This window comes from Vulpes vulpes, chromosome 8 (genome assembly GCF_048418805.1).
Source record: "Vulpes vulpes isolate BD-2025 chromosome 8, VulVul3, whole genome shotgun sequence".
NCBI classification, from domain to species: domain Eukaryota; kingdom Metazoa; phylum Chordata; class Mammalia; order Carnivora; family Canidae; genus Vulpes; species Vulpes vulpes.
Window position 1 is genome coordinate 63190936 of NC_132787.1, and position 22464 is coordinate 63213399.

Below are 22464 nucleotides of genomic sequence, written 5' to 3' on the forward strand. Positions count from 1 at the left end.
CTTTCTATTTTGCTATAATCTGATATCTGGCCCCTCCTTCACTGGTAGACTTTTTGCTCCTTCACTAATCACCTGACCAATCCCAATGGTCAATCCTGTCTTTATCTTTCTGCTACTATTGCATCTAGTTCACATCTCTATTGTAGCACTTATACCTGGGTTTCATTATTCATCGTTGTATGCCAGGAGTAATCACAGTTACAGGTAAAAGGTAGGTAGTAAATATTTGTAAACTCAACAAATGTTTATTGCATGCTAGGTATCAGGCACTCTGCAAAGTGCTGAGGACACAGAGAAAATGGCCCCAAACTCAAGTTCACAGTGCCAGCAATCTACATTTACAGCAACGTTTGAACCATCAACATTTTTGCAGATAAAGAGAGTGGTAAAATCTGGCCACAAAAAATAGCCAGTTAACCATCGAGATGGTAACTAAAATCCAGGTTGTAAGTATCCTTTCATCTATAGCATAAGGCCTCTTAGGTAACACTTATGCTCCTAGTAATGTCCTAGGCACCTTACAGATTCCAACTCATGTAATCCTCAGCAGTTTTAAGAGATAGGTACTATTATTCCCATTTTACTAATGAGGAAACAGGCACTGAGAGACTGAATTGTTCCACAGTCACAGAGCTACTTAGGGGCAAAGTTAGGATTTCAACCTCAGGAATTCTGGCTCTTGGCTCTTTACTATACCATACTGCCTCCTGGTAGGTTGTTTTTTGGTAGTTTCTTTTTTAAAGGGGGTGGGGTGGGAATAAAACCACTCTTGAAGATAGCACCCTTTTTAAGCAGAGCAGCAATATAGTAATGCTGTAGCAAAATCATGAAAAATGTATCTGACAAAAGATACAGTAGCCAGTGTTGAGACATCCTTGATTGCCTAGCTGAGCACTCTGAAGTTGTCTAAACCAGTAGACCTCCGTCTTTTTTCTACAACCCCGTCTTGGTAAGAAATAATACTACTGCAACCAAGTATACACAGATACACACATATATACATATTTTCTATTATATATATATTCATGATTATAGGCTGAAAACTTAAATTTCTAAAAAGAATACTTCCCATTCCCTGTGCCACGCACTCTGATACTTTTTATTCTATTTTACTTTGTTTTTAAAGGCTGGTTTATCCCCCTAATTAATTTGATGATCCATATCAATGGGTGGTAACCTGGTACAAAAAACATATTAGGGGGATCCCTGGGTGGCGCAGCGGTTTGGCGCCTGCCTTTGGCCCAGGGCGCGATCCTGGAGACCTTGGATCGAATCCCACATCGGGCTCCTGGTGCATGGAGCCTGCTTCTCCCTCTGCCTATGTCTCTGCCTCTCTCTCTCTCTCTGTGACTATCATAAATAAATAAAAATTAAAAAAAAAAAGAAAAACGAAAAACATATTAGGTACAGTGTGGAGCAAGTAGTAGTGTGACATAAATACAGTGATGTGCTTTAAAAGATAAAATTTAGCAGAGGAAAAATGTTCAGCAAAAAAGGAGACTGGGTGGGAAAATACAATGATACAGGAAAGTGAATGGGAACAGAGAAAACATTTTGGAAGCTTTTGTTTAAGACAGAATATTCTGAACTTACTGACTGGATATGCAGGGAAAGGAGAGGGCAGAACCAGAGATAATGCTCTGGTTTCCCACCTCGAAGGCTGAGTGAATGAAGTGCCTTTAAAAGAAATGGGAACGTCAGGAGAAGAGGCAAGTATATGTGTATGTAAAATTAACAATTTTATTTTGGACAGTGTTGTGGGATTTGGAGGAAATCCGTAGTACATAACCTGACTATAACAGCAGTTGGGATTAGAGCTAAACAGAGATGAAGGATTTAACCCAAGGGTAGTTTGAATTATGACAGAGAATAGAAAAGAAAAGAATATGGAATATTCCCCAGGAATAGAAAAGAAAATGAAGGATGAGAATAGTACACTTTTATGGTTTAAAAAAAAAAAAAAAAAGACCCAAGAGGAAGAGAAGTTCCACAATGGAGTGAATTAAAAGTGGCAGGCGCTACTGAGATGGTAAGATGAGGACGAAGAAAAACAGCACTGGATTTGGCTGATAAAAGAGGTACCTTGAGTGAGTGATGGGAAAAGCCAAATTCAAAAACGGTTAAGCAGGGAGTGATGGTAATAGAAATAAATTCAGGTTTGTCCAGACCCCTATCTGATCCGTGTCTCGTTCCAGAAACGTTTAGATTAGTAATCACAGGGCTCGCTCTCGCTGTTTTGTTTTGTTTTTTGGCGCTCTTTTCCCCTGCAGATGGTGATCTTGGTGATGAAGTCTCTCGAGCTCTTTTTAGGTAGTTATCCTAGCAATCCAAAGCTAAAATCTGTTTGTTGGGCTCTTCTGCGCTGTCAGCGCCCGGTACCAGGTCCGGGCTTGTCCCCGCTCCCCGCCGTAGTCCTCGCCTGGATGTGGGAGGCAAAGGCTGTGAGCATTTCCTGGGCGGTGAGGTGGGCGCCGCGCATAATCAGGCGATGCCCGTCTCCTGGGGAAGAAACAAACGAGTCAGGCACCGGGAGGACGGCGGGGCCGGGGCTGAGGGCGCGCGGGCTTCCTGGCACCCCTCCCGCCCGCCTCCCTACCCGAGCCCACCGAACAGCACTTCCACGCAGGGCTCGGAGCCGTCGTGCCTCACGTCCGCAATCACCGAGCAGTTAAGGTTGGTAGAACGGACCTTCTCGCTGCTCACCGCCTGGAGGAAGGTCCTGCGGTGCGAAAACTGCTTGAGCGCCCGGCCGAGGGGGCTAGACCCCCGGCGGGAGGAAGACGCGTCCCCTTCCCGTCCCCAGTCCTTCCGCCTTGTACCTCGTGGATTCCACATTCTTCTCGAAGGGGCAGAATTGAACCCGAACCTGCTTCACAGACCGGAGGCCGAGCCGAGCCAAGGACGCCGCCATGGTGACCTCCGCCCCGGAAGGCCTCGCTCGGGCGGAAGCGTCTCTTCCCACATCGCTCTCCTCCCTGACCGGGCCGCTGCGGCGTGCTGCTCTCCGGCCCTCCGGTTCTCCCGCCCTCCGACTCCGGCGCTAGCGTTCCGTGGTGCTTGCCCTCCCTCCGCCGCCCGGGGAGAGGAGTAGAAAGGCCAGCAGGGAGGGAGGTGGTTTCCATACGGGGTATGAAGGGCCCCAAAGTAAGCGGTCGGTAAATACCTATCATTAATAGTCCTCTGGTACCACGGAGAGAACAATACATAGTGCAGAAGCCGTCGCGCCCGGTTCGGAAAACACGTCCGCCTTGGGCTGCCTTTACCCCTTGCGTACGCTGCTGTACCAGGTCTAGGTTAGCACCATCTTCAGCGCTGGCCCCTTCGGTGAGGACGCTACCCTGGCAGGGGTTATACAGCTGCCAGCGGGTAAACCCTGCTCAGGTAACTGAAGAGTAGACACGTTGAACTCTGAGTAACCAAAGTTTAAATGTTAAGGTCCCTTTAGCCCAGCATCTTTAAGTGACTGAGTTACGAGTCGGGGAGTATAGGGTAATACATCTCTCCGGACTGATCCAAGTGCAGAAATGCCTGTTCCACCTCTGGTTCCTGAAGAACTTTATGGTCAACCTGGTTCCTGGGACTTAAAAGGAAGTGGTATCCCAGGCTCACTGTTTTGTATTGCTTTTTTTCTCTCCCTTCCCCCTGGGCTCCAATCTGATGGTTCTTCTCCCAGGGCCTAGCCCTGGGAAGTGTTCACTGTCAGAGAACTAGACCTGAGCCTCCCATGGATGCTGACCTCTAGGTCTGGCCCTTCACTCTGGATTGCAGGCACTGGAGGGATCTCGGATTCTTCACTTCTAGGTCCAGGCTCTATGTAGCTTGTGGTTTCTCAGGTATCCTTTCCTCCAAGCTCCCAATTGTAGGCTTAATGGGCAGTTCTAAATGTCTGGGCTTTTGGATAGCTCTTTCTGGCTCCTGGTCCCAGGACCTTAGGATTCAGGACTGGTCCCCAGGCAGGAAAGAAAAGGCAAGTGCCAACGGCGGCGCTGGTGCTGCCTCAGGGCAAGCCAGGCCTGCTGATTTCCCACCAGGTAAGCCTCTGGGCTAGGTCCCCCACCCCATAGTGTGCTTAGTAGCTGAGCTGTCTGGGCTGAGGGTGCTCCAAGCCGAAGAGGGGGCTCCAAACTTTCCAGGCTGTTGAGGCTGCTGCTGGGCAATTCCATGGTCTGTATCTCACTGCATGTACCTGGTAAGGCAGAAATGGAAGACAGGCAGTGGGGAGGAGGAGGTATGACCACTATTGACAACTACAGGAGGTCAGTGATGAGGATGGGAAGTAGGGCACAAAAGTAGCAAGGGGCAGAGCAAAGAGAACCTAGAGTTGGGGGAAGAGTGACTCACAGCAACAGGGAGGCCTCCTTTGGGCTTCAGGCTTGGGCAAGGGCTGCTGGAATAGACACAGCAGGGCCCCGTCCACCCTCTGGAAGATGTTGAGCATGAGCAGAGTCTGGCGAAGTTCAGGGGACAGGCCCCACTGCTCCTCCTCCAGCAACTCCCGGACCACTCCGAAGTCTTGTCTGAGCTGCAGCGCCCCCTGCAGGCTGAAAGAAGGCCAAGGTACAATGTGGCCACTTGCCTCTAACTGCTCTGCCCCCACCTATCCCCCTCCCTTTTTCCAGTTCCGTTCAGCCCACTGCCATTGCCTCCTTTTCTCCTCACCTGAACCGGATCCCATGCGTGAGGATGTGGTCAAGCCAGGCACCCAGGATGGCTGTCAGTGCCTGGCCAAGGGCAGGGGCCTGGGCTTGGGGTGGCAGTCCCTGCAATCCTTGCAACACAGGCTCCAGTACAGTACGAACCACCAACCCAGCATACTCACTAGGAATGCTGGGCAGTTCTGGAGTGAGAGAACAGAAAGGACAGGATATGAGGCTATAGGAGATCCTTTGAGGCCCTAACAGAGTGTTTGGGGGAAAATGATAGGATTTGTGGGGGCACAGAAGGTGAGGGCAAGGATGGAGACAGAGGAGTGGAGCTAGGATTTGGAAGGGTCAGGAGACTGTTACCCATGGGAACTGTGAAAGGGAATGCTAGGAAGAGGAGTTACCAGGAGAGAGCCGATGCCGCCAGTACCGACCCCGTGGCATGTAGAGTTCAAAGCCCTGTGTGGCTTGTTTATGACATGTTTGAAAAAAGAGACTTAGTGATTCTTCAGGCAGGAGCTGTGGAGATATGGAGAAAGTAAAAAGGGCTTATCTGCTAGGGACTTGCCAAATTACGATGCTCTTCTAAATCTGAGGTGTTCAGGATGCCTGGGTGGCTCAGCAGTTGAGCATCTGTCTTTGGCTCAGGGCATGATCCTGGAGCCCCAGGATCGAGTCCCACATCAGGCTCCGTGCATGGAGCCTGCTTCTCCCTCTGCCTGTGTCTCTGCCTCTCTCTGTGTGTCTCAAATGAATGAATGAATGAATAAATAAATAAATAAATAAATAAATAAATCTGAGGTGTTTAACCTTGCTTCCATAAAGCCCCAGAACAGAAGTGTGTATACATAATTCCATGGGCTTGGACAGTTCTGAAGAGAGATGCCCTTTTATTGGGTTTTACTAAAGGCCTGGACCCAGGTCTATAATCTTTTATAGATTATAAAAGATTGTCTATAACCTAAAATAGACAATTGCCATAGGATTACCCTGTTCTCCTCAACTTTGGTTGTCTAAAAATCCTCCAGGTTAATTTTACTCTATAGGAACATTAATAGGAAAAAAAGAGGGAGACATCCTCAATACTACGAATGTTCCAAAGCAAATGCTAGAGAGAGGGGTCTGCATGATCTATAGACAGGCAGAAGCTGAAGAAAGAAAGGGGGAATTGTACGATCTTCCATCATCTATGAAAGGAAAGCAGGAACTATATGCAGACCATGAGTGATGACTGTAACTTTCTGAGATTCAGGAACCTTTGCAATGTCCTTGTGCTGAAATTTTTTTATACCCTACTTCCATTTACCCAGAGTAATAGTAAAGCAAGAAACGGCCTAGGTGCTGGTTTTGCTTCTGTGCTTTGATAGGTTATCTTTTTGTAATGAGAGAGCAAAAAAGAGGGGTCTCTACAGTCCATCTTGGAAAGGAACCCTAAGAAATGGGTAATGTGGTGGCAGCTCTGTAAAGAAAACATGATTAGATGCCTATTAGCCTGAATAGAGAAAGGGGTCTGGGGGCTGGACTGGGAGAAGTAGAGCTCATGTAGCTCCTGGTACATATCCTGACTACAGCCTATCCTAAATCTAAATTCTACCTCTCTTCTCCTGAAAACCAAAACTCCTTATTTATGCCAAGGAAATTACCCCTTTTTCAACTGATATTTGTTAGGAATCTCCCTGCACTCAACACTCTCAGAAGACACAAGGTCACACTATGAAATGGTTTTTCTGTCTGGGATGTTACAGTCCAGCTGGGAAGAAATCACATCTGATTCTTCTTTTCCATGCCAGTGCCCTATGCAGTAGAATGCCCAGAGCAGACTCCCAACACTGCAATTACCAGGCAGAGAAACAAGGCATGAAGAGTCCTTTGCACAATGGTCAGTTCACATGGTAAGCACACTTTCCCTATCTCTGTTCTTATGTCTCTTCACCTCCCAACCTGACCACTGTAGCTGTATCAGACTCTATCATAGTCTCCACTATTCCCCTCCTGCTCTTCCCATGGCTATTACTCATGAGACAAAGCCCAGATTCTGTGGGCTGGTGTTCAGTGCCCTTCACAATATTATGCCAACCTAACTTCTCCACCACAGTCCCCCACTGAACCCACAAGCATGCACACATGCACACACATACACACAGGGAGCTTCTGCTTTGGTCAGGTCATCTCCCCACTACTCCCTCAAGGAACTATGAACTGACCACCTCCAGTAACCCTTGCCATTCCTCTGAGGCTGCCTAACCGCCAGCTCCAGCCATAGACCCTGTACGGAGCTTCTGTAACAATATGCCTGCCACACTCTTCCTTCTTCAGAGTTTCTACGGCCATCATTTTCCAACATCCTCATGAGGAGCCTGCTCTGGGGTATGTTGAATTGAAGAAGGTAGCAATAAATTGAGGTAGAACAGGCAGATGTAGATGGTATGTTAAGGCTAAACTGTTAGGGGGGATGGTTCAGTGCATAGCACCAAGGCAGTGTAAGTAAGTAGGAATGCAGAGAGAAAAGGAGCAGGGGGACAAAGTCTGAACTACATAGTCTTGTCCCTATTCAGGGCAGAGGGGAACTTGGGCAGGAAGAGAAAACAAAAAGACAGAGAAACATCTTCCATAGGAGGAACAGATACTCTGCAATATGGGGAAAAATTAAAACAGAAGTTTAATAATTTTATTCATAAGTTTAGAAGAAAAATATGAGAAGGCAGACAAGTGGATGAAGGTTATCACTGTGGAACAGGAACCAGAGGTGGAGTGGGGGCAATTAAAGTGCTGGGTTTTTTTCATCAGAAGCCTTCTAAAATAATATCCTATTTCTCTTTTAAACTATGGACGTGGGGATCCCTGGGTGGCGCAGCGGTTTGGCGCCTGCCTTTGGGCCAGGGCGCGATCCTGGAGACCCGGGATCGAATCCCACATCGGGCTCCCGATGCATGGAGCCTGCTTCTCCCTCCGCCTGTGTCTCTGCCTCTCTCTCTCTCTCTCTGTGACTATCCTAAATAAATAAAAATTAAAAAAAAAAACAAAACAAAACTATGGACGTGTATTACTTTAATAAAAATATAAGTGATATATTTAGAAAAGAGAAGGGACATCATCTCAAAACTAGTAAATAAAAGGAGTGTCTGGGTAGCTCAGTAGTTAAATGGCTGACTTCAGCTAAATTATGATCTTAGGTCCTGGGATCCAGCCACCCCACCCCCACCCCTGTGTGCTCAGCAGGGAGTCTGCCTGGCACCTCCCTCTGCTCCTCCCCCTGTGTGTAAGTGCTCTCCCTCTGCCCCTCCACCTGCTTCTAAGTGCTCTCCCACTCTCTCTCCCAAATAAATAAAAGCTTTAAAAAAGCTAGTAAGTAAAAGGAAAGATTCAATCGTTTATCTTACCTTTTTTCTACAAAATATACTTCAGAGTAACCAAGTAACTAAGGAGGACAAACAATAGCCAAACTGTGGAAGGAGCCTCGGTGTCCATTGAAAGATGAATGGATAAAGAAAATGTGGTATATGTATACAATGGAATATTACTCAGCCATTAGAAACAACAAATACCCACTATTTGCTTCGACGTGGAGGGACCTGGAGGGTATTGTGCTGAGTGAAATAAGTCAATTGGAAAAGGACAAACATTATATGGTCTCATTCATTTGGGGAATATAAAAATTAGTGAAAGGGAATAAAGGGAAAGGAGAGAAAGTGAGTGAAAATATCAGTGAGGGCGAGAAAACATGAGAGACACCTAACTCTGGGAAATGAACAAGGGGTAGTGGAAGGGGAAGTGGGCAGGGGGGTGGGGTTACTGGGTGATGGGCACTGAGCGGGGCACTTGGCAGGATGAGCACTGGGTGTTATGCTATATGTTGACAAATTGAACTGCAATAAAAAATTTTAAAAAATTAAATTAATGAGGACAAATTTCACTTTATAGGAGTAAGTCAACTAATAAATGAAGAAATGATAGAATTTGAATATCGCCACTTTGCACCCCCTAATGAAATAATGGATCTGGGGATGCCTAGGTGGCTCAGCGGTTGGGCATATGCCTTTGGGTCAGGGCATGATCCCAGAGTCCTAGGATGGAGTCCCACATCGGGATCCCTCCATGGAGCCTGCTTCTCCCTCTGCCTATGTCTCTGCCTCTCTCTCTCTGTGCCCCTCATGAATAAATAAATAAAATCTTAAAAAAAAAAAAAAAAGAAAAAGAAATAATGGATCTAGGCAGTAATGATCAGTGGCTGTTAACATCACAAAATGAGAGCCTGACATAAACATGAAACAAAATTGACCATGAGTTGATAACTGTTAAAGCCTCAGGGTAGAAATATGGAGATCCATTATGCTTTTCTACTTTTGTATATGTTTGAAGTTTTCCATAACAACAAGTGAAAGAGAGAACAAAAAATGAACAGAGCAAGAAAAGATAAATTCAGCAGACTCCAAGGACATTCCAAGTCACTGGGATGTTTCACCACCACCACCCCAACCCTAAAGCTGGGCACAGAACTGACTCTTAAACTGCCACTGTCAGGACTCCTGCACTTCTCACCTGGATCTGTGCAGTTAGCTTCTGGATCTCTAGAGCCAGCTGCTGCTCCAGTTCAAGGGCCAAACTTTCCTCTGAGGCCAGTCTAGACAGAGCTGCTGCCTCCTGCAATAGAGGCTTTGGCAGAAACAGGAAGTGAGATTTGAGCCCAGCCCAGGCTGCTCCCCTTCCCACTCCCTAACTACTCACAGGTAAGTTCTTCTGGATCAGAAGCAGGAAGGAACCTGGGGCCCATGCTGCCAGATGCTGCTGAGTTCTGCCCAAAAACCAGACCAAGGTGGTCTGCAGGGTACAGAGCCCCAGAGCAAACAGTGCAGGACCTGGGGAGAGGAGGATGGAGTATCTGAGAGATCCAGAACCCCTCTGGGAGGAGGCAGGCTTCAGGACAGAGTAAAGGCATAAAGGGGACATCTTCAACTGTTCTGTTTCCTCCATCCCCAGCACCTTGTCTCACCTGGAGGCTGACAGAAGAGCAGCCCTGACCTGGGTTCTCGAAGGGCATCCAAGAGAGGAGGAAAGAGCTGTTGCAAAAGTTCAGCGGTATGAGAGGATGAGGTAGGGCTGCTCTGATCTTCACCAGCAGATCCCAAGGCCTGGCAGAAGCCTGAGGATGAGGGATACGGTTTGATGAGGAAGGGGCAATCTGGGGCTGTGTCATTCCCAATGCCCCTTCCTTCTCTCTCACCTTGGTCCCAGCTCCAGATAAGAGACTGATGAAATAGGCTGCGACACAAAGAAGCCAACTCCTTCTCACACTCCTGAGGCAGGGATGCTAGTGGGAGAAATGGCTCTGGAGCCTGAAAAGAAGGCCTCTCTTTTCCAGAACCACTGCCCATTCAATGACAGCGGAAGAGGAGAGGCTCCCACCAAGACTCAAGACTTGAGTAGAAAGCAAGACTGGCCTAGAAAGCCCAGATGCTTTAGCCTGTCAGGTGGGGAGGGGAGTTGGGGAGGGGCGTAAGGGGTGGGGGTTGTAGTGTTTATTCTAAAGGGCCTGCTTTTGCAGTCTGGCTGGCCGGGGAATGAGGTGGCTAGGGAGAAGAAAGAGACCCCAGACTGCCCAAATGCCCACCCAGGCCCATCACTCACCCTGACCCAGTGCCTGACTCAGCTGTTGTACCACTGTCCTGCGGTCCCTCCAGGGTCCTAGACTTAGGTCCAGACTCTGAGCACAAGCTGCCCACAGCAGGGTCCAGTACTGGCTCCACAGGGCTCCAGCCCCTCCAAGCCCCAGTCTGCTGTTGGCTGGATCCGTCACGCCCCCCAGCAGCCTCAGCAGCCCGGGCAGCAGCTCCCGCTCCTCTTGGCACCGACTGCGGAGCTGATCCCGCAAGCCTGATCCCTTGAGCGCCTCATCTAGCTGCCCTGCCACCTGGCAACCCCGCTCCCCCGTCAGGAGGCGGAGCACACGGGAAGGCGGGAAAGGGCGCGCAGCCCCTGGGACGGGGCTCAAGGCTTTTCCCTGCAGCTGGTGGTAGGCGGGAAGCGCCAGCAGCACGTCGGCAAGTTGGGACGACCAGCCGGGGCTGGCTGGCTCCCGACCCAGAGCCCGAAGCTGCATCTGGATGGCAGCATCCAGGCACTGGGCGGCCAGTCCGGCGGGCCGCGCCAGGAGTAGCGGCACGCGAGTCTCCAGCAGGCCGATTCGCAGGACGGCCCCTCGGGAAGGGTGCAGGAGCAGGTCGCCGCACAGCTGAGGCAAGGGGCCGGGGGCCGGCGCGCTGGGGCTCAGGATCCTCAGGAGGCGCACAGCCGCCTGTAGGTGGCGGGCGCAGTCGCGGGCTTGGAGGAGCTGCTCCCGCTCGCGAAGCAGCCGCAGCAACACGGCCCGGAGACGCTGCAGCGCGGGAGGGCTTGGGCGGCCGTCTGCAGCCTCCCGCCACCAGCCCGCGGCGCCCGCCTCGTGGTGCTCTCCCGCGTCCGCCGGCGCCGCCCACCACGGCTGCCCTCCTGGAGCTCCGCCGGGCCGCGGGTCCTGGCAGGGAATGCTCCCGGCAACTGGCAGCCCCTGCCAGCCACGAGAGTCCCCGCGAAGAGCCCCCGCCTGCCTTCTCTGCCCCCGCTCCTCCACAGCGCCTCCGGGTTGCGCCCTCGACGGCGGCACCGCAGCGAGCGGAGGCAGAAGGCCACCGGAGCGAGACGCCTGGGCCATGGGGCGCCCGAACGAACCTAACGATTCCTACTTGCCCGCCCCGCCCAACGCCCGCGGCCGCCGCGACTCCGCCTGGTCCCGGGAGCCGTCATCTCTAGCCCGCGCGCCGCCGGGACCGACGTGGCCTCTCTCGCGCTCCGTAATCGGAGGCTCTGCCCCTAACAAAGATGGCGGCCTACTCCGTCCTACGCCGCCCGTCGGCGGTGCCGGACACCCGACCGTCTTTCACTTTCGGGTCACTGTTGATAGGAGATGGCGCCGGTTCCGAAGACAGTGGGGCGGATAAAGCTAGGTAAGCAGGTGTGGCAAGACGGGAGGGGGTCCAGGAGGGTAGGGACAGCCCCACTTGGGTGTGTCTTCAGTAGGGTCTTGTGCGGTGGGCGGCAGGCTCCGGCCCCTCCTTCCCGAGTCCCTTGACGCGTCGCCGCCTTCCTTTACTATCATAGACTGTCCTCTGCTGCCTGGCTGCCCGCTGGGGGCCGCTGCTGCCCCCAAACTCTGCAAGGAATTCCGCCCTGAGGACTATGGCGCCGAGGTAAAAAGGACTCCTCGCTCCCCCTAGCCCTGTTTATCTCGGTCACGCCTCTTTCCAGTCAGCTGTGCTGAGCCCCGCCACAGCTGGGCGCCACACCGGACTCCCAGGGCTCCGCGGAGGGGCGCCTGGTAAACGGAGGGTGGTGGACGTGGGCAGGATTGGGTGGACGAGGGTCTCCGAGGCGAGGATTGCGGAGTGGGCGGGAGTTGCACAGGGCAAGATATTAAGAACGGAGGGAACAGTGTGAGCAAAGTCGCCAAGGCAAGGAAAAGTTTAGAGAACACTGAAGTCAGATTTGAGTGGTTTGGCTGGAACTGTTAGAAATGAAGTGGGGGCGGGGGGATGAAGTGGGAAAGAAGGCAGCAAGTGGCTTGAAACGCTTTTTGTCTGGCACAAGGGCTTGGATGTCCTCAACTAGGTGATAGTGTGTTGAAGGAGGAAGACGATCAGATTTGGAAGCACTGAGAAGGTGTATTTCCAGCTGCTTCCTGGGTATCTCCAAAACCCCAAACTCACCAAGTCCAGAAGTTAATTCATCATCTTTGCAAGTTGGATGTTTTTCTCTAAATTTTGGCTGATAACACAAACTGACATCCAGTTGCTTAATGCAGAACTCTAAAAATCATTGTATATAATCCTCCCTTTCCCTTACCTCACACATTGAGTCAGTCACTAAAATCCACTTCAGAAATGTCTCTTGACTCAAGCCCGTCATTTCTATTACTGCCCCTGCTGCCACTGGCTTAGTTCAAGAATTCATTCTTTCTGGCCTGAAGAGTCACTGTGGCTTGCTTAACTAAACACTCCACCCCTAGAATCATCTCCTTCCCCAGTGCTATTTCACTTGAGTGCTTCACTCCCCAGATCAGTCCCACTCCCATCACTGACAAGTCAAAGCCCAAACTCATTGGATCACACAGGGTTCTTCAGACCCAGCTCCTAGCTGCATCTCTAATAGAATGGTATCCTCACCAGTCTCTCTGCTTTTGCTCATTCAACACTCTTACTGAGCACCAACAATGTACCAGGCACTGTTTTTAGGCACTTGGAAGACAGCAGTAAACCAACACAAAAATCTATTTATCTATCTATCTATCTATCTATCTATCTATTTATTTATTTATTTAAAGATTTTTATTTATTTATTCATAAGAGACACAGAAAGAGAGGCAGAGACACAGGCAGAGGGAGGAGAAGCAGGGTCCGTGCAAAGAGCCTGACATGGGACTCAATCCCAGGAATCCTGGATCAGGCCCTGAGCCAAAGGCAGATGTTTAACCACTGAGCCACCCGGGCATCCCACAAAAATCCTTTTAGTCAATGAATTAGAAGCATCTAGTGGAGGCAGCCAGTCAACAAGTAAACAATATAGTATACCAAATATGAAAAGTACAAGGGAAAGTATAACAAGGATGGGGAGTGCTGAGTGGAATTGAGTTTCTTTTTTTTTTCAAGGGAATAGGGCGCCCTGGTGGCTCAGTTGGTTAAGCATCTGCTTTCAGCTCAGGTCATGATCCCAGAGCCCCACATCAGGCTCCCTGTTCAGTAGGAAATCTGCACCTCCCTCTGCCCCTCCCACCACTTGTTCTCTCGTCACTCTCTCTCAAATAAATAAAATGTTTATAAAAAATAAAGGGAAGGGATCCCTGGGTGGCGCAGCGGTTTGGCGCCTGCCTTTGGCCCAGGGCGAGATCCTGGAGACCCGGGATCGAATCCCACATCGGGCTTCCGGTTCATGGAGCCTGCTTCTCCCTCCGCCTGTGTCTCTGCCTCTCTCTCTCTCTCTCTCTCTCTCTCTCTGTGACTATCATAAATAAATTAAAAAAATAAAATAAAGGGAATAGTCAGAAATGGCCTCTTGGAGAAGGTTTAAGCAGAGATCTGAAGGGGTGAGTCATTCACGGGGGAAAGAGCATTCCAGGGAGAGGAAGTAACACAGACAAAAGCCTTGAGATGGGAGCACACTTGATGTGTGTAGGAACTTCAGAGGAGACCACTCACCACTGTAGTTAGAGATAGGACCAGAGGGTAGGAGATGATTCATGGAGTACTGAGGATCCAGATTGTGTTGGGCCATGTGGTGAATTAAGAGAATAGCACAGACTGTGCTCTGGGGAGAGGTAGAAGGTCAAGGTAATCCCTTTTTTGTTTATTTTTAGAAATGGCTAGACTGGGCCAGTTAGGAAGTTGAATTAAACCCACCAGGAAATTGAATTTGAGAGTAAGACTTGATGGAAGCACACAGCAGTGTAAATGAAGATGCTGTTGAGTCAGGGCTGTCTCCTGAAGGATATTCTGGCTCTGAAACTGTTTAGAAACTTGACTATCCCTCAGTGATCTGAAGTCCTTCCTGTGTATTAGTTTAGCACTCTGCCGTTTCATGTAGCTTCTAAGTTTCTCAGTCAGTGGGCCACCACCTAGTCAGGTATGGTGCCCTGTTCAGGCCCGAAGATGCCACACGGGGACAAGATGACTCCTGTCCTCCTCCAAAGCTGACACTGAGGAAATGATTCTTATAAGAATCACAGAATGACAGGGAAAGATTTGAAGAGTCTCATCTCATTTTGTGAATGATGAAGCCAAGGTTCAGAGAGGTTAAATGACTTGTCCAAAGTCAAACAGCCAGGCAGTGGCAAAGCCAGAACTAAGATGTGAATAGCAAAGTGTTCTTTCCAGTTCTATGCTTCTCGCCAATTGAGAGAGCAATAAAAAGCAGTGAATAATAAGGTTCTAAATTATATGACACAGACTATGTGAGTACAGCTTGTGAGTGAGGGCAGAGATCATCGGAGATAAAGAGGTTTGAGGGAAGGTGGAATTGGACTTTGAAGGTGAGACAAAGTGTGGGGAGAAGCTCGGAGCCAGGAGGGATTCGGGGACAGTTGGGGGGAAGATCCCAACACTGGAAGGAACCTAATAGCAGAGGGATGATGGCAGCCAGGCAGGAGCGAATTACAAAGGAAGATTGGGAAGGTCAGCCAGGGGGTTTTTTGGAAGACTTCAAAGCCCAGGCTGAGGAGCTAGACTCAGTTTTGCCTATGGCCCTGGCAGTGGGGGATTACTGGACGTTCCTGAGTAGGGATGTATCTGTTGAGAGCTTGGTTTGGGGGGGAAACAGATGGAGTACAGGGGAGAGACCAACCAGGAACTGCTGTATACATTTAGGCATGAGGTAGTTCCAGCGTGGGTTATATGGGGTTGCTCATAATCAAGGATATGGTGGGGGACATAGCTGGAAGAACAGGTAAGAGGGCTCTTTCAGGGACATCAGTGTGGCTGACTTGGTGGCAGGTCAAAGGAAGATCTTGTATGATGGAAAAGGCTGGGCTGAAGGCCACACACAACCCTTGGGAAGCAGGAGAGTAGTGAAGGAGGTAATATACCAGGAAAGCCAAAGCAGTGTGTCTTAAGGACACTGAGTGGAGAGAAATCAATCTGTAAGATTCTCCAGGCTAGGTGGCTGGTTTGTGGTTGCCATGGTGGAGGGATCAACCCAGCCAAGCCCCTAGAACTACCCCCAACATCAGCTTCCCTTCCCTTCCCCCTTCCAGGACACAGTGGATTTTCTTCGACGGCTTGTGGAGAGTGATCCCCAGCACCTGCACCAGATCCATGTGGATAGGAGCAGCGGGCGGCTACAGCTGTGGCACCATGGTGGGGGGTGCAGGGGCCTGGGCCCAAGGATTGAGGCTGGGCTCTGAGATCGGGCCCTGGGGAAGGCTAGCCCTCAGATGCTCCTTTCTCTCATGTTCCTTTTTCTTTCCCTTCTCCTTATCCCTCCTGACAGATTACCTCCTAGACCATTTCTGTGATGAGGGGAAAATGCCTGGACAGAGTGAAAGGACCAAGGGGGCCAAGGGACTGGGGACATACTGTAGTCTCCAGAAGTCCTTTCTGTATCCTCCCCAAGGGCCTGAGCCCTGTGCTCCTAGCCCCTCTTCCTCTGCCAGTTCAGACAGCCTCCTGCAGGTGGCCATGCCCCAGAAGCTCCTGCTGACTGAAGAGGTGAGACTGCCAGCAAGGGGCTTCCACCTCTCCCAGTGCTCTTACAACTGCCATATTCCATGTAATACATCTGTATTGTCCCCTCAGATGGGCACAGCCTTTCAGGGTCTTTCCAGACTTCTGGCCTCTCTTTGGCTTTCTTATTCTCTGCCTCTCTGTCATCTGGTTTTCCTTCTCCAGGAAGCAAACCATCTGGCTGAGGAGCTGGTGGCTGAAGAGGAGCGCATGAAACAGAAAGCAGAAAAGAAAAGACTCAAAAAGAAGGTAGCTGGAGGGCAGAAGGATGGGAACCCAGAGGTATCTAGGAGAGGGATGCTTTGTGAGCACAGGAGAGAACTCAAGGTGGCCCATTGTGGACCCTCTTGCCAGAGGGGGCCGAGGGGCTCAGAGCTTGGACAGAGAGGGTCTTGTGGAAGCCATATGGTATGGTGGTTCTGGAGTCACACTATGCTGCCTGGGTTGGAATCTGGCTCTTTCTTACTGTGAGACCTCTGCCTGGTGACTCTCCTGTCTGCTTTTTCACCTGCAGCATAAGGATAACAACAAAATCTACCTCATGGAGTTTTAGGGATTAAATGAGATACTGTACGCAAAGCTCTTAACGTGGTACACAATGTATAGTCTGTATTGTACGCATAAAGAATTGGCTTCAAGATACAAATTGTGTGTATGTTTACATATAGTGTTCAAAATATGTCATCAGCATCATTGCCGTTATCGTTGCAGCGTCAAAAGGATCGCAAGCGACAGGAGCGCTTGGAGCAGGAGGGCGGGGAGCCCAAGGTGAGTGTCTACAGGCAGATATGAAGAACACTAAGTGCCGGAGGGTGGGAGCTGAGAAGGCAGGCAGCTCAAGGTGATCCCCACCTGCCTTCCCTCCAGGTTGAGGCCACCCCAAATGGGGATGGGAGCCCTCCATCCAGCCCCAGGAACCTTGCTCAGGGACAGTGTGATGAGGAAGAGGTGAGAGCGCCCCACCCTGCTTCCTTCACTTCTTGGTCTCTGTCCACCTTCCCTCCCCCTCCTGCAGAACATACTTTATCCCCATCCCTTCTTGACTTTCCTTTTTGTTCGCAGGACTCACTGGATCTGTCTAGCACTTTCGTGTCTCTGGCTTTGCGCAAGGTTGGGCGCAAGGAGGATTGGCCTCTTGGTGCCCGCAGAGAGAAGGGACTGAACCCGGAACCTCGAGGCAAAACCCGGGGCCCCCATCAGAAGATGCACCAGGAGGAAGAGAGCTCTCGGATAGAAGAGAGCCCCAGGCAGAGTCCTAAGGCAGAGGTGAGGTGACCAGTAGAAGGAGTTTTCTGGCTCTAGGATTAAGAGATCTGGGGTCAAGCTCCATCACGGTCATCCTGACCCTGGGTAGTTTCTTCTGCAGGAAGGTAGGGCTGGTACCATCTTGCAGAACTGTCATAAGAATTACATAAGTTGGATGAGGCTGACTGCAATATTCATTGTTTGAACAAAGGAGAAGGATTTGGGGAGGCTGAGGCCTGAGTCCTGTTTGACTTTGCTCCCCATCTCTAGGCATGTCCGGGACTGCTGGCAGCTGCCTTACAGCAGAGCCAGGAGCTGGCAAGTGAGACTCTCTCCACACACCCCCACCCCACCCTCCCTCCCTCACCCTCCCTCCTCACCCTACTCTCCCTGGGATAGGCCCATCTGAGCCCCCCCACCTTCTCTCTTCCCTAGTGTTGGGTACCAGCTTTGCCCAAAATGGTTTCTACCACAAGGCTGTGGTTCTCTTCACCCAGGCTCTGAAGCTCAACCCCCGGGATCATCGGTGAGTAGGGGCTTGGCCACTGTGCTGGGAGGTCAGGGCAAGGCAAAGTGTTGAAGATCCAGACTTTTGGCCACTTTGTCTTTATCAGGTTGTTTGGAAACCGTTCTTTCTGCCATGAGCGGCTGGGTCAGCCAACATGGGCCCTGGCCGATGCCCAGGTGGCTCTTACCCTGCGACCTGGCTGGCCCCGGGGCCTCTTCCGCCTGGGCAAGGCCTTGATGGGACTGCAGGTATTGGGTCTGAGACTGGAAGCATGGGCAGAATTTGGGTAGTGTGGTATAGGGTTTGGGTCTATATTGCCATTTTGTAGTAAAGCTCCTAGTACCACAGTGTCACAGTGTTAGCAGCACTAGGAGCTGATGTGGGTTTGGGGAGGGGGCAGTTATAATTTCCCTCATTCCCTCGATACCTACACTTTCCTCTTTCCAATCCCTCTGGGACAAAAGCGTTTTGAGGAGGCAGCTGCTGTGTTCCAGGAGACTCTGAGAGGCGGCTGCCAGCCTGACGCAGCCCGGGAGCTCCACTCTTGCCTTCTGCACCTCGCTCTGGTAAGGGAGCTGGGCCCATTGGCAGACCACGGGGGCAGCAGGAAAACTGGCTGCAGTTTCCACATTGAGCTCTGCTCCCTTCCACCTCAGGCCGGTAGTGAGGGCAGGAACAGGTGGGATGAGGGGCGTGAGCTGTGCTGCTGAGAAGGAGAAATAAGTGCGGCTCCCTCTCTCTCCACAGCAGGATCCGCAAAGAGGAGGAATCCGGGAACCACCTGGCTTCCCGCAACCATTCTGCCGTGCTGGGCCCAGTGTCTCAAGCCTCCTGCCTGTCAGCCGCCCTCCAAGCGCTGCTCCAAGAGCCTCTGTCCTCCTGTCTGCACCCTGGCCTCATCTCCCTTGTCACCTGAGCCACTCCAACTCGCCCATCCCCCAGACTCTCCATCTCCAGGGCCCCTCAAAGGGCTCTGGTATCAGGACCGTGGCCCCAGCATCTACCTCAGGCCAGATGGAGGATCAGTACCTCATAGGACAGGGCTATGTGTGTATCCCATAGCTCCCTGCATATCTTGAGACCTTGTAGTCTAAAACCATAATTAAAGATTCCCCCGGTGGTCACTCCTCTTGCCACGGAGACCTGATGAAAGAAAGGAGCCCCATGTCCACTGAAACAACCTTTCTTTGATTCTGAAGCAGATGGCTTCCTCTGGGGGCAGTAAGGAGAAAGAAAATCCACCAAGGCTCAGGAGGGAACTGCACGAAAGTTCAGGTCTTCAGACTCCAACAGACCCAGCAGGAAGCATACGGGGTTGCTCTGGGTTTGCTCTGCGTCTTGGCCCTGAGGGATTCATTCACCAGCCAGAACTCTGTGCTCAAGAATGGGGTTAGGGGATGAGTGAGGCCTGAGTCCCCCCACCCCCTTCACTTTCCTGAACCCAGCTCTCACCTGTTTTCTTGTAGCCCGAGCCCTGCATGCCTCATTTCCTGTCATTTGGTGCATATTCTGACCGCTCCTTTGTCCAGTAGCCTCACTTCCTCCAAATACTAGAAGATTCACTGGGGTTTGCATTTGAGAAGTCCCTTACCAGCTCCTGCCTGGAATAGGCAGGGTTCCCAAATCTCCACCTCCCCACTGCTGGCTCTTCTGCTGATGGGACCTCAGCAGGCACCCAGGCTGCTGCTACTGTGGCCATGCTCTTTCTTCACTCCAGCACTGGGCATTGTTTTTGTTTGTTTTGTCTTTTAAATATTTTACTTATTTATCCACAAGAGACACAGAGAAAGAGGCAGAGACACAGGCAGAAGGAGAAGCAGGCTCCATGCAGGGAGCCCAGCATGGGACTTGATCCTGGGTCTCCAGGGTCACACCCTGGGCCAAAGGCAGCGCTAAACCACTGAGCCACCCGGGCCACCCCCAGGACTGGGCGTTGTAATGAGCATTTCCACCAAGGGTCACTGCCCCCCCAAAGAAAGCTGTCATTCCCTACTGCCCGTGTAATAATCACGGTCTTTTGGGTTCTCTAAGATCCTGGCAGCTTCCTCTCTACCCCTGCCTGGGACTCTCCCAGCTCATTGAAATGTGGATCTGCAGGGGACTTTTAGGTCTCCCAGAATGCTCCGCCTAGAGGAACCGTTCATCAGGATAAAATGATCCTTTCTGCCTTAAGGTCTTGACAACACCATTCACACCTGTAGAGGAGGTGTTGAAACACCTCCTTTACATAGGGCTTTCCCAAATTCCTTTTGTTTATGGAGCAAGCTCCTTAGATACTTGTGTAGCAGACTGAAATCTGCCATTGCTGGTTGGGTCATCTTGAGCAGGTCTCATAACATCTGTGCCTCAGGTCCCTCCACTGTAAAATGGGGCAGTTCTACTTCTCAGGGCTGTTGTGATTACTGAAAGAGTGTGAGGAAATACCTACCAAGTGCCTGGTACATTATGGATGCTAAATAAACTGGATTTTGTCTGCAAGGGTCCTACATATTTATGATTCCTACAGTGAGAAGAGATAAGTTGTTGCTTATTTCACAAAATACAGACTCCCTGGGGCTGCAGCTCTCCAAGCATAGGCATTGGATCTGCAGCAACCTGGGAAGTTGTTGCAAATGCACATTGTCAGGCCCTACCCTAGACCTTCTAAATCAGGGGCCCGGCAATTTGTTTCGTGAATCCCTCCAGGTGATCCTAATGCCCAACCACTTGTTTTAGGATCTGACAGAGGATATACCATCTGGAGGCTATCTTGGTGGGAGAGATTTGAGTTTTGTTCACCTCCGGCTTGATTATGAGAAGTGGAAGCACTGGGCTAGAATTTAGGAGGCCTCAAGTAGAGGGGGATTATGGCCTAGAGCCAATTAATTTGCCTCAATATACTTTCCTAACAAGAATTCTTTGCTCTGGGAGTTCTTTGTTCATGCCTAGTTGGGGAGAGGTGGTTGTGTTTGTTTGAGGGATGATTACATTATGGTGACTCCATTAGAGGCCTGTGCATGTGGCCTTCTTGTTCTAGGCAGCAAGGAGGTACTTCCCTACTTTGGGGTCTCCACTAGGGTTCCTCAAAGAATGGGCACCCATCACTACTGTGTGGTATCTTTGCTTTCAGACTAAGTTGGCTCCTTGCTCTTCCAGCCACTCAGAGAAATGTCCCCTCCCCAGTAGCTTGTGACCTATCCTGGACTTGAATCTTCTCTGAGAGCCACAGGACTCCTGACATCTTGTCCCCATTTTGCCCCCTACACACTGCTGACTGGTAGGGTTCCAACCCAGCAGCCTGAGTTCTGAGTCCCTAGGGTTGAAATGCACAGTGACCAATCATCCCGGTTTTCCTGGGACTGAGGGATTTCCTGGAGTGTGAGATTTTCAGTGCTGAACCTGGGAAAGTCCTTGGCCAGCAGGAATGAGTCTGTCACTCTAAAGGTTCCAGAGAGGCAGCCTTAGGAAGGAGATGAAGGAAACGAGAAGGGGCCCTAAACCAGAACCAGGGTGTGTGTGTGTTGTCTACATGTATACAAAGGGCAACACAGGTGCAAAGAATACTTTTCGTATGATGGCTGACAAAGTCTTAGCCCTAGGCCAGTAGTCCTTATTTCAGTCCATGATGCCATTTTTCTTCTGGTTGCTCAGGTTCGTGAGGTTGTCACTGATTGATGAAATTTTCAGTCACCGGGATAATCACACAGATTCCTCTTTTACAGCCTCCCCCACCTGCCAAGTCTGGCCCTGGATTCTCTCAGCTCTGACCTTCTGCAGCGCCCAGAGATACAGTCCTTTCTCAGGTCCCTGCAGTCCCCAGTCCACCTTACACTTGCAGCCAGACTAGCCTGCTCTAACGCTGCTGGCATGGCTCTCCCCTCTAAAACCTCCAAGGACCACAGTCAATGTACAGTACAATGCCTAAATTCCTACCTTTGGCCCTTTCTCCCCTGCTTTCTTTATAAACCATTTTCTTCTCTCAAGCCCAGTTAGAGTTACAGGGACAGAACCGTAGTGGCCAAAAGAATGAGCCCCTGAGGCAGGCAAGCAAGCAGGTTAGTGCCAGCCCCACCATTTACAAGCTTCATGACATGACCAAGCCTTCTTGAGTTTCTGATTCAGTCTCTTTACACTTAGAAAGCCTCATGATCTCCTGGGATAACTATGAAGGTTAATCCATGCAAAACACTTGAATTGTGCTCAATAAGTGGTAGCTACTAACTGCCAGGTTCCCTTCTGCCTTCCAGCCTTGTTTACTTTCCCTGAAAAATCCTCTCCTAGGACCTCCACCTGGAACTGAGGCCCTAGCTGACTCCCTTTGAATCCTGGAAGTGCTACTCTCAGAGCATTCTTGAGAATGAGATTGTGGCATCTGGGCAGAAGCATGGAAAGGTCTGAGGGAGCAAGGAAGGACGGACACGGAGAGGGAGGAATCAGGAAAGAGCCTAAGCATGGTCTTCTGAAGATCAGCCCTGCACAGTGGTAGGCCTCTTCCCTCCCCACCAGACTGCCAGACGGTAAATAATTACCTGTGTAATAAATTAATCTCAGAAATGTCCACCAGTGGTAGCAGGCCCCATGCCACTACAAAACTGCCTCTGCTGCACTAAGCTTCACCTCAGCTGTCTGGGCTGGGCCTCCCCATCCTGTCAGGGCCACCATCCTGGTGGGGACATTTCCTGCCCAAGTGCAGGGCAGAGGTCCTGGAAGTAGGGTTGTGCCCTTTCTCCCTGCCGTTTCACTCAGCCTGTGTCTCAGTATAGGGTTCTTTCAGAGGAGGCAGGAGGAGGGTAGAGACCTCACTAACAAGCAACCTCATCAGGGCGGGAAGGGTGGGGAAAGGGTA

General features: G+C 50.7%; 3 protein-coding genes across 15 annotated transcripts; 1 reads left to right on the top strand and 2 right to left on the bottom strand.

The window, feature by feature from the left end:
- Positions 1-223: 223 nt before the first annotated feature.
- On the bottom strand, positions 224-3751 carry MRPL53 (mitochondrial ribosomal protein L53). 2 transcript variants are annotated; one of them, XM_025994494.2, is made up of 3 exons: positions 2820-3751; positions 2607-2719; positions 224-2499 (listed from the first exon to the last, which is right to left on the bottom strand). In XM_025994494.2, the coding sequence occupies exons 1-3, from the start codon at positions 2909-2911 to the stop codon at positions 2366-2368; spliced, it is 339 nt and encodes a 112-aa protein (XP_025850279.1). In that variant the 5' UTR covers positions 2912-3751; the 3' UTR covers positions 224-2365. The 2 variants fall into 2 exon arrangements, with proteins under 2 accessions (XP_025850279.1, XP_072623115.1); XM_072767014.1 differs by having other exon boundaries at positions 2597-2719; positions 2820-3417.
- Positions 3408-11331, bottom strand: CCDC142 (coiled-coil domain containing 142). 2 transcript variants are annotated; one of them, XM_025994480.2, is made up of 9 exons: positions 10269-11331; positions 9865-9951; positions 9634-9783; positions 9369-9499; positions 9183-9296; positions 5048-5162; positions 4660-4837; positions 4342-4541; positions 3408-4186 (listed from the first exon to the last, which is right to left on the bottom strand). In XM_025994480.2, the coding sequence occupies exons 1-9, from the start codon at positions 11329-11331 to the stop codon at positions 3930-3932; spliced, it is 2295 nt and encodes a 764-aa protein (XP_025850265.1). In that variant the 3' UTR covers positions 3408-3929. The 2 variants fall into 2 exon arrangements, with proteins under 2 accessions (XP_025850265.1, XP_072623103.1); XM_072767002.1 differs by lacking the exon at positions 9865-9951.
- On the top strand, positions 10650-20117 carry TTC31 (tetratricopeptide repeat domain 31). Of its 11 annotated transcripts, none has more exons than XM_025994484.2 (13): positions 11010-11623; positions 11778-11866; positions 15418-15520; positions 15654-15871; positions 16052-16135; positions 16598-16654; positions 16754-16834; positions 16949-17152; positions 17402-17453; positions 17567-17657; positions 17746-17887; positions 18104-18205; positions 18387-20117. In XM_025994484.2, exons 1-13 carry the CDS (start codon positions 11584-11586, stop codon positions 18699-18701), a joined length of 1578 nt encoding a protein of 525 aa, XP_025850269.1. In that variant the 5' UTR covers positions 11010-11583; the 3' UTR covers positions 18702-20117. The 11 variants fall into 11 exon arrangements, with proteins under 11 accessions (XP_025850268.1, XP_072623104.1, XP_025850269.1 ...); XM_072767004.1 differs by having other exon boundaries at positions 11488-11623; positions 18390-20117; XM_025994487.2 differs by having other exon boundaries at positions 11559-11623; positions 11778-11994.
- The last annotated feature ends 2347 nt before the right edge of the window (positions 20118-22464 follow it).